The sequence below is a fragment of the Rhinolophus hipposideros genome (assembly GCF_964194185.1).
Source record: "Rhinolophus hipposideros genome assembly, chromosome: 1".
Classification (NCBI taxonomy): Eukaryota; Metazoa; Chordata; class Mammalia; order Chiroptera; family Rhinolophidae; genus Rhinolophus; species Rhinolophus hipposideros.
The window spans coordinates 80,981,547-81,000,319 of NC_138047.1; the positions used below are offsets into that span (position 1 = coordinate 80,981,547).

Here is an 18,773-nt window from a genome sequence, read left to right on the forward strand (position 1 = left end):
GGAAAAAAAAAGACAAATTCCTTTTAAAAGAACAAAAATTAGAATAAGAGTAATTTAATTTCTCAACAGACCACAGAAGCGAAAAAACAATACAGTGGTATTTTCAAAGTATTGAAATGAAAAAATAACCACCAACCCTGAATTCTATATTTAGCATAGCAGAAACTATTGGTGTCTCATATCACATTCCTTCAGCCCAATTCTAATGTTGGATTCATTGGTGGTCAACTGATTGGTAACCTTAATCACATCTTCAAAATCCCTTTGGCCAAGTAATATAACATAATTAATTACAAGAGTATCTCCATGGGACAGAAGTCATGGGGGTATCTTAGAATTCTTAGCCTTCTGCCTATCACACATACCCTATGACTCATCAATTCTACTTCTAGGTACTCATATATACCCAACTGAAATGTGTACATTATCTTCACCAAAATATGTATTCTACAATGTTCATAGCAACGCTAGTCATAGTAGCCGAAATTTGGAAACTACCCAGCATCTCTCAAGAGAATAGTGATTTGTTTGCTCAATGGAACTCTACACAGCAGTAAGAGTAAAAAATAATGTAAATGTTCTTACAAACATAAGGTTCAGCAAAAAAGGCCAGATACAAAGAATGCTTTTCATTTATGTAAAGTACAAAAATTAACAAAACTTACCTATGGATAGAAGTCAGAATAGTGGTTAGCCTTGGAAAACGGGGTCGAGAATGGAAGGAGGCACAAAAGTGGGCCATTTGGAGTGCTGATAATATTGTGTGTTGATCTAGGTGTGTTAAATTTGTGAAAATTTATTGTGTCTTGGTCTAGGTGTGTTCAACTTGAGCTGTATATGTATTCTATGTGTGAGGATTTTTAATTACTTCTCCAAATAATCTTAGAAAATCCAAAACAATCTTCACACAAACTACTAGAAATAATAGAATAATTTATCAAGATGGTTGAAAGTAAAATTAATATACAATTGCATTTCTACATACCAGCAACAAAAACTAGAATAGTTAAGTATAAATATAAATAAAAATATATAGTTTTAAACATCATTCACAATAGAATCAGAAAATGTCAAGTGCCTAGAAGTTAACCTAACAGAAGGCATGCAAATCCCTATAGGAAAATTATAAAACTTTATTAAGAGATATTAAAAAGCACTTAAATGTATGGAGAGATATGCTAGATTCACACTTAAGAAAACTTCACATCCTAAAAGCATCAATTCTCTAACTGAGCCATAGATTCAATGCAAATGCAAACAAAATTCAGATTAGCTGACTCTAAAATGCAGCCGGAAGAGAAAAAGGTCAAGAATTGCCCTTTCGAAAAAAGAAAGAAAGGTAGTACATATTTGCCCTTCCGGCAGTTGGAATTTACTGAAGAATTCAGAGTGTGGAACCATAAACAAAAAAACAAAGTGACCAGTGAGACAGAATAGACAACCAGAAACAGACCCATACACACATATAACTTTGGTATATGGCAGAAATAACATCAGATTGGCAGAGAAAGGAGAGACTGACTATTCAGGAAATGAAGCTGGAAAAAAACAAGGTTGTGCATATGGAAAGAAAGAAAATTATATTTCTAACTCACTCTATTCACAAAGATCGACTCTTTATGATTGAATAGCAAGACTTTAAAACATTAGAAAATATAGATGAATATCTTATAGACTTTAGAGTAGAAAAGAATATTAAAAACAAGACGCAAAAAGCACAACTCAAGAAAGATACATTTGACCTCATTAAAACTGCTAACTTATGAAAAAATCAAATACATGAATTTTAAACCTCAAAGTTTCCCAGTCCAAGCCAGAGAAACAGCATGAGGTAGGTTCACCTTATTTCAAGTTCACAAAAGTTTATAAAATATTTAGAAAGTGCACACAGAAATTAGTGAACAGAGAACTAAAAGAGAGAAAGATTAATAAAAACAAATGAGGCTTTTGAAATGTTTAATAAGATCGCCACATCTCTGGAAAGAAAAAATGCAAATACATATTGAAAGAGAAGTAAAGTCAAATTATAAAATGGGGTGAAGTATAGGGGCAAACTGTAATAGTGAGACCACTGTTCTTATTCACTGGGGTGGAGGGGAACACAGAAATATAGGTAAACTACCCTACAGTGTGTTAAGGGCTCCCATCTCCTATTGTTGTGCTCATCTACCCAGCAAAGTCTCTCTAGAAATATCGAGAATATATTGCAAGTAAATGCATTCACTTCAAAATCACATCTGCCTCTCTATCCCAGCCTCCATCTCCATGCCTGGTACAGAGATGAAAGGGATTCCAGAGGACAAAAGTAGAGGACTGGGAAGGAGAGAAGTAACTCACAACTAGGTCAGAGGAGAAGCAGCTATTTGACAGTCAGTAAAGTCAAGCATATAACCAGAGCCTTCCATTTGGTGTGGTGACAAAGATGGCAGTGACGTGAAGCATGATGGAGTTAATAAACCTCACCGGGCATCTGCCCTGTCACTTGCCTGCTTTCTCACCTCAACAGTGGCACTGGAAAACCTGGAAGGAAACTTGAATGACTATTAGGATGCTCTTTTCAAATCTCCTCCTTTGGGTCAATATGGCAGGCTCACAGGAGCGGCCTCCTTCACTGGACATTGCTCTCAGCTTCAGGAAACCACCTCACTCCTGGTCCGGGGAGAGCCAGGCCAAGGAATGACTGATGAGGGAGTACAAAGACCTGGCTCCCTTGCCTGTAGGGGGCAGCTATGAAGAGTCATCCTAACATCAGACCTCCCTGTTGGGACAGCTGAGGCCTCAGGTGCAAACACTTTGAGGGTTCTCATCCTACCTTCACTTCCTTAAAGAGCACTCCCCAATATACCAGTGAGCCTAATTTAAGATAAAAGTTTAAAGGATCTTCTTAGCATTCTTCCTTAGAGCCCAAGCAAAGTGCTCTTTCCTTATCTGGAAGTCATGAACCCTTTTGACAATATAATGAAAACTAAGGACCCTCTTCTCAGAAAAATATACATAGGCATTTAATGTAAACTTTTATATACTATCTTATTTTATTTATTTACTTAGTGTTCCCCCAGGTAAGTCTAGTAACCACCTGGCACCATACACAGTTACTACAATATTATTGGCTATATCCCCTATGCTGTACTTTACATCTCCGTGACTATTTTGTAACTACTAATTTGTACATTGATATACTATTTTAGAGGTGTTTTTTTCTTCCTCTCATCTTTAAGGCCCACCTCAAACTTTACCACCCATGTGAAGCCTCAACTACCTCTTACCACCTAATCAGAAGATTAGCCACTATTTGTTGAGCACATACTCTCTACAAACCACTGTGCGAAGTGCTTTAACTTCATGATGCCTTTGATCATGACAACTCGGAAGGGTAGTTACTAATATCTTTCTTTTGGAAATTTAAGGACTTGCCCAAAGTAACATAGCTAGTAATTAGTAGGTACTGGATTAAAATCCCAATTTGTAAAGCTTGTGCTTTGAATGGCAAGGAAAAATAAAAGAAGGTTAAAGACAGTAACTCCTGAAAGATCATCTATTTCGTATCAGAATTGAGATTTAAACCCGGGTCTAACCCCAAAGCTGGCGCTCTTTAGCTTAAATGTGTCGGAGCCCCCGTAAGAACGAACAAAGTTGATTTTGTCCCACTTCTGCCCTTTGCAGCCCCTTTTTCATTGGCATTTGTTTCTACAGCGATTCCCAAAACTTCTTACCTTGTCATTGTTGTGGCGTGCTGAGGCGCATCCCCACCCACGGAGGGGCGGTACGTCGGTTGCCGTACAACGTGGCGCTATGCAAACAGGGCCACATAGGGGAGCTGCGTGATAGCCGTACAATATGGCGGCACTCTCCGCAACACGCCTCTGATTGCGTAACTTCCTGTCCTGCGCAGTCGATTTGACCCTTAAACGCGCAAGCGCTTTCCTTTTCCTCTTCCGGGGACGGTGTCTACAGGTATGGATTCTTCTCCTACTGTCTATCGCTACTTCTTTTACAATCGGCCGCCATCCGGGAAGTTGCGGGAGTCCGGATCTCTCAAGATCAGTCTTTTGATCTGGAGTGGGGGTAAGGGCTCAGGAGGAAGGCTGGTGGTGAGCAAGTCCCCGGCTTTTAGCTTCAGACACCCTCGAGCCGGACTTCCCCTCCTGAGCCGTGAGTGGTTGGAGCTACCACCCGGTGCTTTGCCACCTTTGAGGTCCGATGTATGGAGACAAACGAGTTGTGGTCCGGCTAGTTGAGACTCTGGCAAATCGCGGAGCATTTTCATATGTTACGCCCATACCACCGCTCCTGTCGATGTTCTCAGGCTTTGGGAGGGCGGACGCCCGGCATGTTCAGGTCGTTTCAAACCGTTCTCTTTCCCAAGCTCTAGCAAGGAAAGTAAAAATGTGGTAATAGGGCGTTTTCTGTCGTGGCTTTGGAGATGCAGACGCAAGTGGCTGATTGTGTAATTCGTGTTGGCCTTCCCTGTCGGTTTTGGGGTCTGACAGTTCTGTTTTAGGGTAACGTTAGGGAGCAGCGTGTGACAATAAATCCAGGCAGTTTTCAAGTAACGTGCTGTGATGAAGTGGTTAACGAAATTTGGGATAAAAAAACGAGATTGACTCAAGTGTCACTTGTTCTCATGTTAGTTTACGTAGTTCACTGAAAAACTGAGTCGTTCGTATACGTATCTTAACCTGTTTGCTAAGTAATACCAACATTAGTGTTAAATGGCCCTCAACGACCCAGGTGCTGCTTTCGGAGAAGATACAGAGCATCAGCGGTGTGCTGGGCTGAATATGTAGTTTTAAAGCACGGAACACTTGTGTGAGATAACCTTAATTAAGGAGATTATGTAGAAGAATAAATATGGAGAACAAATTGTGTGATGCTGTCTTAAGGTTTGAATTATTTCTGCAACGCAATTTTATTCCATTCTGACTGTAGGCGTTCAGGATGGTCCAGCGTTTGACATACCGTAGGAGGCTGTCCTACAACACAGCTTCGAACAAAACTAGGCTGTAAGTATTTCTAAAATGTTAGAATACATGTTGTCATTTACTCCGCAGAATGCTGAGCTGTTGCCTATTCTCTCACATCTTAGGTCCCGAACCCCTGGTAATAGAATTGTTTACCTTTATACCAAGAAGGTTGGGAAAGCACCGAAATCTGCATGTGGCGTGTGCCCAGGCCGACTCCGTGGAGTAAGTGATCCTTTTGCGATGAATAACGTAACAAGGGTTGAACTTTTGCGCATTACTTCCTTGGTAAGGGAATGAGTAAAGGCGAGATCACCAGGAGGAGAGTTAAGAATTTCTACGCGTCCATAACCCAAACCTGTCAAGCATACAGACTTTCTTTTAAAGCCAATATGACAAATACAGTGAGATGCCTTACAGATAAATCAGTACACCACTTCCCTTTGTAACCTAGTTTAATGTTTGCACTTACCACCTATAAAAAAATTGGACACAGTTTGTTAAAGTATCATAAAATGATCTCAACATTTTTTTTTATGCAGGTTCGTGCTGTGAGACCTAAAGTTCTGATGAGGTTGTCTAAAACGAAAAAACATGTCAGCAGGGCCTATGGTGGATCCATGTGTGCTAAATGTGTCCGTGACAGGTAAAAATAACTCTTATATGGGCTTAAACAAGTGTGTGTGTCTGTGTCTATTACACTGCATGCTAATCATTAGAAGACTGGTGAAAAAATAATTTGTTTAAACAACAGTTGCATACTTCAGAATCCTTCCTAGACTAGGGATAATTGGTGCTATACAAACTAATAACTGATATTAGATCAAAATAATTCAGTTAGGATTGGGGGCCGTCTTTATGCTAGCTGCAGAAATTAAAATGACCTTGGTTTTTTAGGGGAGGCAGATGAGAAACTAGTAGTTGTTTGGACAGTTAGGTGGAGAGTGGGAGGTCTTAAAAGTAAGAACAAAACTGTATAGCTCTAGTGGAATAGTAGGAGGTGATAGACAAGAAAGTGGAAAGTCACATTACGACGGACAGATTTTTGGTTTGATCTTTAAAATGGGAATTGATGGGTTTGGGCAGGGTGGAGAAACCTTTGGCAGAGCACCAATTGGTGGGACAGGTTTCTGTGTGAATTAAATGACTGCTTTATCTCTGGAGGTAACTTGGATTTAACAAATGGCAATACCTGCTGTTTGCCAGGTCCTATACATGGTAATAATGGTGATCGATAAAAATTCACTGCTCTCTAAATGGAGGTTCAAACTACAGAAATTGCAACTCCTTCCAAATGTAGTTTTTGTAAAAACCCTGTGAAATAGGTATGAAATTACTCCTGTGCCTTGTCACAAGGTAACTTGACCAAGATCTCACAGCTACCGTGTTTCCCCCAAAATAAGACCGGGTCTTATATTAAGGTTTGCTCCAAAAAACGCATTAGGGCTTCTGTTCAGGGGATGTCATCCTGAAAAATCATGCTAGGGCTTATTTTCCAGTTAGGTTTTATTTTTGGGGAAACACACTAGTAAATAGTAGAGTTGGCCCCCAAACAAGTCAGGCTCTAGAATCCTTGCTGGTGATAAAGTGCCCCTTGCTAATGTCTTTAACTCCTTTCATTTTGGTTCCCAGCACATAACTCCTTTCTGTGTTTTTACTGGAAATTTTTCATAATGTTAAAATAAGATGTTTTACAAATCTTGTAATGTCATTAGTCTTGGATCCTAATAATGAAATGCAGTTCAGTGAAAGCCACCATAGTGGCAGAGAGAGTAGTGTTCTGTGGGGTGATTTTTCTAGTTCATCATGACTCAGAAGAGAGGGTCAGGTACTATTACTGGCACAGAATTGAATTGTCCCACTTTAAGTGCCAGTGTAGGAAGGAGACCTTAGCCTGAAAAGGTCTGTCCATAATAGTTTAAGTTTTTAAGTTTTTAGTCTGTACTTGGTGGTTTTATTTTCGTGGGTATCTTCCCTGATAGATTTGCTCAGTTCTTTTATGGTACTTTCTTGCCTTTGTTAAATCAATGTTATTTGGGGTTTTTTTAAACTATTTTCATTTAATATTTTCCTTTCTAGGATCAAGCGTGCTTTCCTTATCGAGGAGCAGAAAATCGTTGTGAAAGTTTTGAAGGCACAAGCACAGAGTCAGAAAGCTAAATAAAAAAATGAAACTTTTTTTGAGCAATAAAAATAATTAAAAGGCTTGTTCTGCTTTAATTTGTTAGTATACAGGTTTGGTTTCTATGTGTTATCTGGGGACCCTGTGATTTTTAGTTGATTGCTTTTTCTAAATGGCAGTAGTATCTCCTTCAGCATCAAAATTCATAGGCCAGAAAGTGTTCAACAAGTTATTTGGAGTGGAAGTATTTTTTTTTTACATTTTTTTTAAAGCCTCCATTCCCTTAGTCTATTTTGGATAGTTGGAAACTCCCTATCAGCAAATAATAAATGTATATAAAACCTCATGTCATGGGTCTAGTGAAATTGAAATTCTGACTCTTGTTGGATTTATAATCTAGGTCAGAATATTAAAATAATGGAGCTTAGTATATTTTCTCTTTGGACGTATGTAATATTGTTTCTGACAAAACTTAATAGTATAAAATAACGTAAAAGTATGTAAAGATTTTAATAGCTCATTCTTCAGGGCTAAGGCTACCAAGCATCCATCCAGGTACTCTATACACATAAACACTCCTTTGAATTGTTTTCCAAGACCATTTTTTCAGACCATGTCAGGCTTATTTCCAATCTCAAGTGAGAATAGAGCAGAAACCAAAATATGTAGACACTCAGAAGCTGGAGAATTCTGTAAATTTTGACCCTTTTCCTCTAGACATCACTATTACTGCTATGATGTAAGGTAGAGTTACTGGCATGATGTCTTAATGCAGAGGAGCATTTCCTCTAACAAATGATAGTTCCCTTTTCCAAGGAAGGGAAAAGGGAGAAATATTTCTGGCCTCTTGAACACTTGCCTTGTACCATTCTGTCAGCTAACTGGTAGATGAGATTTTTTAATCAAGATTTTGCAGAAGAAGACCAAGTGGCAAGGCTGGCAATGGAACTCAGGCCTTGAGAATTTCTAACTTGAAAGCATCTCCATAGTGATACCTAATGCCTATTTGCCACGTGTCTGACACTTCAAAGTGCTTGACATCTTTAGTCTTCATAACAACCCTGACACATTACTATCCCTTTTACAAATGACAGAACTGAAACGTAATGTTATGCAGAACCACTTGTGTTAGAATATTTGCAAATTACTTAGGGAATTGAGATTAAATGACTGGATACCCCCAATAAACACTAACACAAGAAATGATAGTTGAGGCCCCCATTAACATTCATAGTCTCAGAGGACAGATCTGTTTAATTTTCCTCAAATGCTTGCCAATCCCGAGGATTGTTAAGCAACCAGAATAATACAATTATCTTGGGTAATGTTTAATCAAAAAAAAAAAAAGTTAATGGGAGTATACTTGAAAAGCATTAAATTCTGAGGTAGATTAATTCTGTTCTCCATGACTTAGGCTGAAGTATACTTCATGGACTTGTTTTGTGTTCAGGTAATGTGTTGGTGTAAGAATTTAAAAATTGGTATCTTTAACTCAAAAACAATGCCTTAAAAATTAAATTCAGTTACTTGATTGCTTCGTAAAGTAATCTTGTTCTTGAAAAGCTTGAGATGTAATTTTTAAATAATAGTTATGAAGGCGAAAGCCTCTTTGCCTGCTAGGTCTCTTCGTACTACGCAAAATTCCATAGAACAACTGGACTGAGCACAGCCTCCAACAAGAGGACTATCAAGTTTCAGCAAAATAAATGGGTTAAATTAGAAATTTGAGAAAGCCAAAGCATTAAAGTTACATACTTTTCAAAGAATTCTTCATATGTTAAATGGTTTAACCTTTTCCAAATTTAGAATGTTTTCACTTTTATAAAACATCTTTGTAGACAATTTGAAAAGTATGGAAAAATAGAATGAAAAAAATTCCCTTTAATTTCAATATGCGGACAATCATTTTTAATAGTTTAATGTCTTCCCACTTTGTTTTCGAGGCATAAGATTTTAAATCAAAATTGGAAGCATATACATAAATTTACAACCTTTTCCCCCCACTGAACCCCTGTGAACATTTCTTTGGAAAATCAGTGGCTGCGTATACTATCACATCTATGCCACAATTTAAATATCCCCTTTCTTTTGTATACTTGGGCTATTTCCAGTTTTTCTCTATTTTAACACTTGTAAGCATTCTTACATATCTTATTTCATTTATGCTGATTAGTGTGTGTTTTTTTTTAATTTATAACCTGGCGTTGAAGTACAGTACTTGGCAGTCAAGTTTAATTTGGAGGCTTACAATGATCTTCCCTAAGTGTCTTAGTCTACTCAGGCTGCTGTAACAAATTGCCATAGACTGAGTGGCTTGAACAACAAACATTTAGTTCTCAGAATTCTGAAAACTGGTTTGGCCAAGATCAAGGTGCTGGCAGATTCAGTTCTTGGTGAGGGTTCCCTTCCTGGCTTGCAGAGGGCCACCTTGTGTACCTCACATGACAGAGAGCACAGAGAAGAAGCAAGCTCTCTTGTGTGTTCTTACAAGGGCGCTAATGACATGATGGTTCTAGTCTCCTGACTTTTAATCACCTCCCAAAGACCCCCAACTTCTGACACCACCACATTGGGGATTAGGGTTTCAATATACGAATTTTGGAGGAACACAAACTTAACACGTTTCACATCCATAACATTACGGATGTGAAATGTGCCTGCTTGGTGACCATTTCTTCACCTGTGTTAGTTTAGCCACTTAACTTCTTGACCAGAGATCACACTTCACTCTCCTTGTTGATAATGCCTCTCCATCTCTCACTGTCCAAGTCCAGTTCCCTCTTCACACCTCAACACAGCAGTGCAAAGGTCGTCTTGTGCATAGATGCAGAAGACCATAGAGTATTGTGAACCTACTACCAACTCTGTCCAAGTGACCAAAATGGATTTTGCACTGTTCTAGGTTTTGATTTTGTAAGAAGAAAAAAAGCTTTTATTGAATCCAGTTCTGTGTGTATGACTTAAAGCATTCTTGACAGGTTCCTAAAAAGACATGTGAATGTAGTCAGTGGTTTCTTTTTAAAGTCTAGTATTTCTCCTTCCCTCGAATTGCTTATAAATTCTATTAGAAGGATGCACAGCGGGGTGGGGGAAGTCTTCACCCTTAAAAGCAGAAACTCTCCATATGTTTAAATAAGTAAATCAAGTTTATATTCAACAGTGTAATAACATACAATTTTACCCTAACGATTTGGAACTTGGGCGCCCAAAATTTTGATAGGCAAGGCTGTATCCAGCTTGAACTCTATCTTATCACACCAACTAAAATCATACGCATGCAGACTTTGGAGACATTGCAGGTTTGGTTCCAGACCACCACAATAAAGCAAATATTAAAATAAAGTGAGTCACATGAGTTTTTAGATTTCCCGTTGGATATAAACCTAAGTTTGTACTGTAGTCTATTAAGTGCGCAATCTAATTATGTCTTAAAAAACCAATGCATATACCTTAATTAAAAAATACTTTATTGCTAAAAATTGCTAACCATCATCTGAGCCTTCAGAGAATCCTAATCTTTTTGCTAGTGGAGAGCCTCATCTTCAATTTGTGAAAAAGATGCAGTATCTGTGGGGTGCAATAAAATGAGGCACAATGAAACAAGGTATGCCTCTACCATTTTTTGGAGTAAGATTGTGAAGCAGGGTAGAATATTATGATTTTTCTCTGAATTAGATTACTTATTGCTGGTAAGAGTTCTATAATTATTAGACATTACCAATAGAGCCAGTGGTGTGTGGAGACAGGTCACCCTGGCTGTGAGAGCCAATTGTGTGCATCTGTTCAGTGATGTCAGGTTGGTACCTTGAAATTGGCATGGTGGAAGTATTTATACCTGGGAAATCAGCAAACCATCTGAATTTCCCTTCTAAAGGTTAAGATCCTCAGTATTTCTGGATCAAAAGGTACTTTCTAATTTCCAAAATATGAGCTATTCAATAATTTTGAATACATCTTAAATGTTTCTAGTTAATTTGAAGAATTATATAAATATTTTTGCCATATAAAAAATTCTTTTATAATTTGCTTTAGCTTCCATCCATTCACTCAACAAAGATTTATTAGGAACTACTGTGTTCCAGAAATTGTGCTGCTGGCTAAGTATTAATACAATAGTCAACAAAGCAGACTTTCCCCTGCTCTCCTGGTATATAGGAGAGATCATGTTAAATGAGGATACAAATACATTTTTAATTGCACACATTGGGATAGGAATCATAAAGGAAAACAGTGTAAGAATAGAACCTCATGGGCAGTTAAGGTAGGCTTTTCTGAGAAAGTGATGTTTAAGCTCAGAGCAAGGATAAGTAGATGTTAACTGAGTGAAAAGTAGGGAGAACATTCCAGACATAAGAACCAACATGTGCAAATGTCTTAAGTGAAGAAACAGCTTGTATTTAAAAACAAGTAATTTGTGCAACCCTATTCATTCTCAATATTTGGAACACAATGAATCTGATATTTGCAAACAAATTGTTAATCACTAAGAAATAACATCCCTCTTAGCACATAGCTTTTAGTCATCGATGAGGCCCCAAAAGATCTGTGCCACCTTTTCCTTCCTAAGGGAGACCAGGGAAAGACAAGCTTTCCTAAACTTTTCATTTTAGTTAGGAGTAAGACTCTCTACTCTGCATTAGAGGATATTTAAATTACGCAATCCTCTAGATACTTTAGGCATCAATCTAATAAGGAGAAAAAGATCAAAATTATTGACTGAATTCCCCTGATAATTCATTCAGCTTCTATATTCCTTGGCCTGTGCAAATAGCCTGAGGGCTCTGCTCTCTCTCTCTCTCTCTCTCTCTCTCTTTCTCTCTCTCTCTCTCTCTCTCTTTCTCTCTCTCTCTCTCATTAGGATAAGCTTACAGCTTGACATACCTAAAGAACAAACGGTCTTGAAGGACATTCAAATGTTTATTGCATCTTAGTGTAAATTGCATAAAGATTTGTAAGCTACATGATCTGTTCCAACTCCTCATTCTACCGTGTTTCCCCGAAAATAAGAACTAGCCGGACAATAATCTCTAATGCGTCTTTTGGAGCAAAAATTAATATAAGACCCGATCTTATTTTACTATAATATAAGACCCGGTCTTATATAATAATAGGTCTTATTTTCGGGGAAACACGGTAGTGATACAACATGGAAGCAGCCACAGACAATACCTAAATGAATGGTTATAGCTTTGTTCCAATAGAGATTTATTTACAAAAACATGTTGAGTCAGATTTGGCCCACGGAACTTTGTGGAACTTTCCTGTTCTAGATGACCCCTGTTTCCAGCTCCAGCTGCCATCTGACTGCAACTGCATGGGAAATCTCAAGCAAGACCAGCAGAAAACTGCCTTGTTGGGTCTAATCAACCCAGAGGATGGTGAGAAAAAATAAAATGGTTGTTTAGTCCCACTAAATTTTGAGGTGGTCTGTTACATAGCAATATACCACTAAAACAGAGGTACAATCCAATGATCTTTAAATATATATTATTTGCTTGCACATTCCTTACTCAATTTTGAAAAGCTATGTAGACCCTTGCACACTGCAGAGGATATAATTTACCGCATAGTAAAGATATGAATAATTTTTTTAAAAATTCTATTTTTAAATATATCAAAAAGAAGATATATTGCAGCTTTTTTTTTGTTTTTAAGATAGGAATAGGCTTTTAACAGTTGAAAGTTTCATATTCTTCCTTTTTCTTCTAGACTTATATTACCAATCTTATATTACCCCCATGGAATTTTAAACTATGAGTTTATGTTGAAAGTCTTTTCATGATTGGTAATTCCCACAATTCTATTTCTAAGAAAGAAAAGGCAAAAGAGAAGCATGGAGTCTTGCCACCCATTTGTCCTCTGGATCAAATAAGGTATCACTACCTTTTTCATCTGTGTTCTTTTTGTTTCACTCTCAAGAAACTCTTTCTCAGGAATGATCCATTCTTCAACAGTTTGGGGGAGATGAAAGAGGTGAGGATGTTAAATGAAAAGTGTCATTATTCCCCTCCACTCTATTCTAGATTATATCTGAGGTTAGGTCTTCTGAATGTGAGCCAAGACATACTGCTCCAATGTCTAATATTCCCCTTATGTGTAAGGCAGGGAAAGACAAAATCCTGCCACTGGTTTTTTGTTTCTTCAAAAATCAATCAATCGAGCATTATTTATAATTTGTTTACTATTTATAGTAACTGTTAAAGGAACTGTTCTAGGCACTGGGATAAACAAAATAGACAAAAATCCCTGCCTTATTGGAGATTACATTCCAATGAGGGGAGACAGACAATGAATGAATAAATAGGTAAATGAATGAATGAGTGAATATATGGACTATATGGTATGACTGATTTATGCTGTAGAGAGAAAGAAAGCAGGGAAAAGGGACTGAAGGCAAAAGGAAGCAGGGAGTTGCAATTTAAATAGTCCTGTAAAGGAAAGCCTCCCTGAGAAGGGAACGTTTAAATAAAGACCTGAAGGCAGTGAGCAAAGACCTGAGAATATCTGGGAAAGAGCATCTGAGTAGAGAGTAGTCTGAAGACAGGAGGGTATTATGTGGCTGGAGCAGAGGGAGAGATGAGGTTAGGAAGTTCACAGGGTGCCATGATGTATCGGGTCTTAGAGCTCCGTTTTGGACCACTGTGGCCCTCAGATCTGGGCAGGAGAGACCTCTGCCTTGGGCCCCATGCGTTAGAGGGCCCTGCTGGGGTTTCCTCCTGGCAATACCCCACCGCACATGCAAAAAGAGTCCAGGGGACTGAGGGGCATGTGTGCTTCTCTTCTATACCCCCCTGAGGGTACACGTGGCCCCAGAAACACCTGCCCAAGGCACTCCAAGACCCCCCTCAGGGCCTGAGCACTCCTCCTGCCTGGCCCACTTTGCAGGGTGGATTGTGTCCCTCAGGTGCTCAGCCGAAGCCCAAAGGTGTTTGCAGGGGTTGTGCAAAGAGATTGGATGTGTAGGCTGAGCCGTCCACGCACCTGCACATGACGCCCCTCAAGGTAGGAAGCAGAGCCAGAGGTCTGGCACAAAGAGAGCTGGGAACAGGCTGCTCCGTTATCATTGCAGTGTTTGGACAGAGAACTCTGAAGAGCCCTACAATTCTAATGCCAAACCCAGCCTTTAAAACTTTTGGAAGATTATGTCTGTCAAAGTGGGAGGCTAAAACCTATCTTGTTGAACCATTTGTTAGCTTGATTTATACTTTTTTAATGTTTAAACATGGTATTTGGCATGATATTAGACATCTATTCATACTCCTTTGCTAAATCCTGCAAAACGTTACGGGCAGGTCTTTGGCTCTAGATTGTATGGGAAGCCATTAGAGGTGCTTTGTTTAAAGGGGGCTGGGCTGACCCTAGTGTTTAAAATTGTCTGTTTACTCCCCTCAAATTTTGTATGCATCCATGGAATACCAACTTAGTTTGAGGTTCCCTTCTCTTTGTAAAATGAGAGCAAAATGATTGTAAATGGGGGGATGGGAGATCAATTTTAGGGAAGAGTACATATGGAAGCTGATAATCAAGAATTGCATTCCTTCAAACTAGCAACACCCCAGGACCCTTAGAATGTCTTCAGGTAACCCTGGAGATGAAAGGTGTGAAGTATGACAATTTGAAGATCCCTGATTTAGTAGAAAGACCATTATAACGAGAAACAAAGAGGCCTGAACTATAGTCCTGGTTCTGCCACTAACTGCTTCTATTATCTTGGGTAAGTCACTCACCTGCTCTAGAAGATTAGTGATTTCCCAAGTCTCTCATTCCTGAATTCATTAATTCATTGTATTGTCCTGATAATGAATAAGGCATCTGCTGTGCTTCAGGCACTGGATGGAGCTCTGAGGGTGAATATGATGCCAGTAGGGCCCTCTGGGAGCTCACCATCTAGCTTTTCAGTTCAGCTACTTACGACTTTTGGTAGTTTAGTTTAAATCAATGGTTCAAGCCAGTGGATGGCACCTATGCAGCATTTTGGAAATTTGTTGGGGCATTGATGCTACACATTTTGTAATGTGTAGGACAGCCATCTCAACAAATTGTCCCGAGTCCTACATGACTTTCCAGAATCCAACCAGGTTTTTATGTAGGTGGGAAACCGTTTTTTTCATTGATTAAGCCTTGGTAAACTCCATTTAAATATAAACAAAAAACTTTTTTTTTTGCATGGTGTTAATAAATACTGAATTTTTCAGGAATGCACAGCCTAAAAGTAAGGGAGATTACATTTTTCTGCTGAACATTAGCTGGAGAAATTCAGCAGTTTGGGAAAAAGAAATAGCAAACCATAAAACTTTGGTCTTCTGCAAGGTAAGATGATATTTTCAATTTTTAGAAAAAAAACTATGAATGTATGGGTGAATGTTAAGTTACATTTTTTTCTTAAATCTTTTGTGCTAGATATTGTTTGCACAAACTGATTAACAATAAATTAATTTGTGGCATAACAACAACAAAAAAGAGCACCATGATTTCTAAGTGTTTTTGCTTTCTGAACAAGTTACAGAACTATTGCTATGGGCAATTGGGAGGCACCAAGGCATTTTAAGTACACTTGGGTTTACAAAGTTCTTTTTGATGGCATGAAGAATTCATATCAGTTCATTCAACAAACATTAACTGTGCACTGGGCGTACACCAGGCCCTGTGCTGACACTGACCTTAGAGGGAATTCCTGGAGTATACAAAGTTTCCCATCTCCCCAATCTCCTTTCCTTACCCCCTCTTTCCATACACACAAGTACATAGCTTGGTTTAATGGACAACCATAAGCTCCACTACTTACCCGTTATTTGACCTTGAGAAGTGACTTACGTTCTCTCAATCTCTGTTTTATGAACCCCGCAAATGGATATAAAAATACCTATCTTCCAGGATTGTTATAAGATTAAGTGTGCCTGGCACCTAGTAGGTATTTAATAAATGTTAGTTCTGGGTCTCTTTCCATCTATCCTCAAAACCTCATCTCAGAACACATCTGCCATCAGCCACCGTGGGAGCATGAGTTGGTGTGTTCCCTGTGGACTATTTACATTTTCACTTTATAATTCCTGATGGTGGGTTGAAAGGCTGATTTCTGCTAAAGGAATTTCGAGCAGGTGCGGCTGATAATTCAGTCTGCTGGGATTCAAGGATCCCTCTATTAAGTATAAATACAAAGCTAACAGGTAATGTTAAAGACACAGTGAATGGTGAAAAGCACACTGGGATTGTTACCTCTTCACAAATAGTCATCAGGTCTCGAATAAGGTTTGCCATATGAAATTCCCCTTTCTGTTTTAAAAATCTGAGCATTGTCGACAATAGTTCTCACACTTTAGATTAACTTAAGAATTTACTGGGAAGACGGTTAAACTGCAGATTCTTGAGCCCCACCTTAGACTTCCTCAATCAGAATCTCTGAAAGTTGGGCCAGAACTTGCATTTTAGGATCTCCTAGCTGAAATGGATCCTACATGGCCCTTTCATAAGATATGGTAGCAAGCATATAAAATTTGGTGTTAGACTAATATAGGTTTAAGTCTTAGGTTCACCATTAACTAATTAGATGAAGTTGGAAAAGTTTCTTACCCTCTGTACATCTTAGTCACCTCACCTATGAAATGAAGATAATGTAACTTTAGAAGCTCTAATGGTTCAATGACATATTCTGTGTTATCCACGCCACAGAATGCATGACCCTTTCCTGCGTCCAATACAAGACCTGCCTTCTTATATACTTATGGAGAAACAAAGCACATCAAGATGGTCACGATGGAGTCTTCTCATTTTGAATGATTAAAGACAAGTGATAATGCTGGAAATAAACCAAAATGTCAACTGATAGCTTACCCTCTCCTATATCATGTTCTACCCAAAATGATTTTTTTGTCTTTGTAAGGAAATACACACACACACACACACACACACACACACACTGCTGAAAGTGCCAAGCTGTATTTGATTAGTTCTGGGCAGAAGCACGTTAGGGCATCTGAAAACCACAACTGGAGACATCTATTCTGATGGGCCTAATGCTCTGGGTATTTCCTTTCAACCGAACTTGGGGGAAAAGTACTTTGATATAATGTACATATGGAAATATTTTACAACATTTTTAAAAAGTTAGATATTTTATTCAGTATATATATAAAACATGCTTTTCTCTTCAATGTGTGCAAATATAGATAAATCAATGTCTTAAAGAGTCTCTTGTCATTTCTAAGCTAGAATTGTTTGTTTTGTTTTCTTAAATCAACTTAAGTGTATTATGAAAGGGCCAAAATGACAGCCCTGGAGAGAGTGGTCTTTTCTCTGGGCTTCTGGCAGCCAGCAGGAGCAGCTGCTGTTCAAATGTACCCTAAATACCTTACCTCTGGAAAGATCATTTCTGGAGGTGAGAAGGCACTTTGATTTCTCATTCCCTCTGAAAGGTGTCAGTGGGGATGATGATGGTGGTATGGTTGGCCGTTTACACAGGCCTGGTTCTGAGGCCATTGCCACATTTCACATGTGCAACCAAATTGCAATCTGGGTTCTGGTTCAAATTCTTTTGAAAAGATTAAAGTCTTGTTTTAAATGCTGTTCCTAATCTTGGGGTAAAACATTCCTTGGAAAATATTCATCACAAAAATCTATTAATAGTGGCTACTTTCAGTGAAAAGGAATAGGGAAGGGAGAGGATGATAAGGGGAAGATGGCATTTGATTTTCATATTTTCATCATCTGTACTCAGAATTTTATACCTGACCATGCAATCTTATTTTTTAAAAAACAGGGATCATTGGTATGATGATGTCATAGGTCACTTTTGTTATTTATTCTTTATAAACTTCTGCATTGAAAAATTAAACCTAATAAGTTTACTTTAAAAAGCTTAACTAGAAATTATTCCTTTTTTTAAGATTTAATAAACAAAACGTGCCAGACGAATACACATTTCTTTTTTTTTATGTCTATATAATTTGTAAGGCAACTAGATGTAAAAGAAAATATCTTGGGTTTGATATTTTATTCATCTGAAAATGTTGCTTTCCCAAGATTTTCTTTCATCATTAGAAGAGTAAACGATTTGCATTTTAAAGATACGCTTGACTGCTATGGGAAACAGCCTTTTCCATTTGTGTAATGTTTCATTGCACAGTATTGAAACGAATTTCTTTTAAATAACTGTGCCTTGTCGTTATGCTTGCGAATATAGTTTGTACACCTCAAGATATCGGAAATAACGTTTTGGGGAAGTTAAAATTGTACAGGACTGTGATCCGTATACAGAGAACTCCTGCCCTGCTGTGGCCACGGAAAGAAATTACATGTGGGCAGTTAAAAAAACACAGTGTTATTTTGTTGAATTGCAACAGCTTCTCAGGAAAAGTGTCAAGTGTTCCGATTACAGTTATTTCCCTTTACAAATTTTAACAGAAAATACATATGTATATATTATGGGAGATCCCTTTCATACTCAGCTGTGTTGGGAGGGATAAATTCCACATTAAATCACTACTATTGGTTTTTAAATTCCCATCCACTTCTCCCCTCTGCAACCTGGCTTCCCCTGCCACCATGCTACTGACATTAATAAATGAATTCGCCAAACATGTATGAGCACTGATCATGATACCATGTCCTAGGGCTGTGCTAAGTAATGGAGTCAGATCCACCCTCAAGTCATTCTAATATTGTGCACTTACCCACATACTCACTGGCCAAAA

At 38.3% G+C, this 18,773-nt stretch overlaps 1 protein-coding gene across 2 annotated transcripts; it reads left to right on the top strand.

Moving 5' to 3' along the window:
* Nucleotides 1–3,913: 3,913 nt before the first annotated feature.
* RPL34 (ribosomal protein L34) lies at nucleotides 3,914–7,191 on the top strand. 2 transcript variants are annotated; one of them, XM_081044776.1, is made up of 5 exons: nucleotides 3,914–3,954; nucleotides 4,930–5,003; nucleotides 5,087–5,186; nucleotides 5,504–5,607; nucleotides 7,041–7,191. In XM_081044776.1, exons 2-5 carry the CDS (start codon nucleotides 4,939–4,941, stop codon nucleotides 7,123–7,125), a joined length of 354 nt encoding a protein of 117 aa, XP_080900902.1. In that variant the 5' UTR covers nucleotides 3,914–3,954; nucleotides 4,930–4,938; the 3' UTR covers nucleotides 7,126–7,191. The 2 variants fall into 2 exon arrangements, with proteins under 2 accessions (XP_080900902.1, XP_080900903.1); XM_081044777.1 differs by having other exon boundaries at nucleotides 3,935–4,065.
* Nucleotides 7,192–18,773: the final 11,582 nt, after the last annotated feature.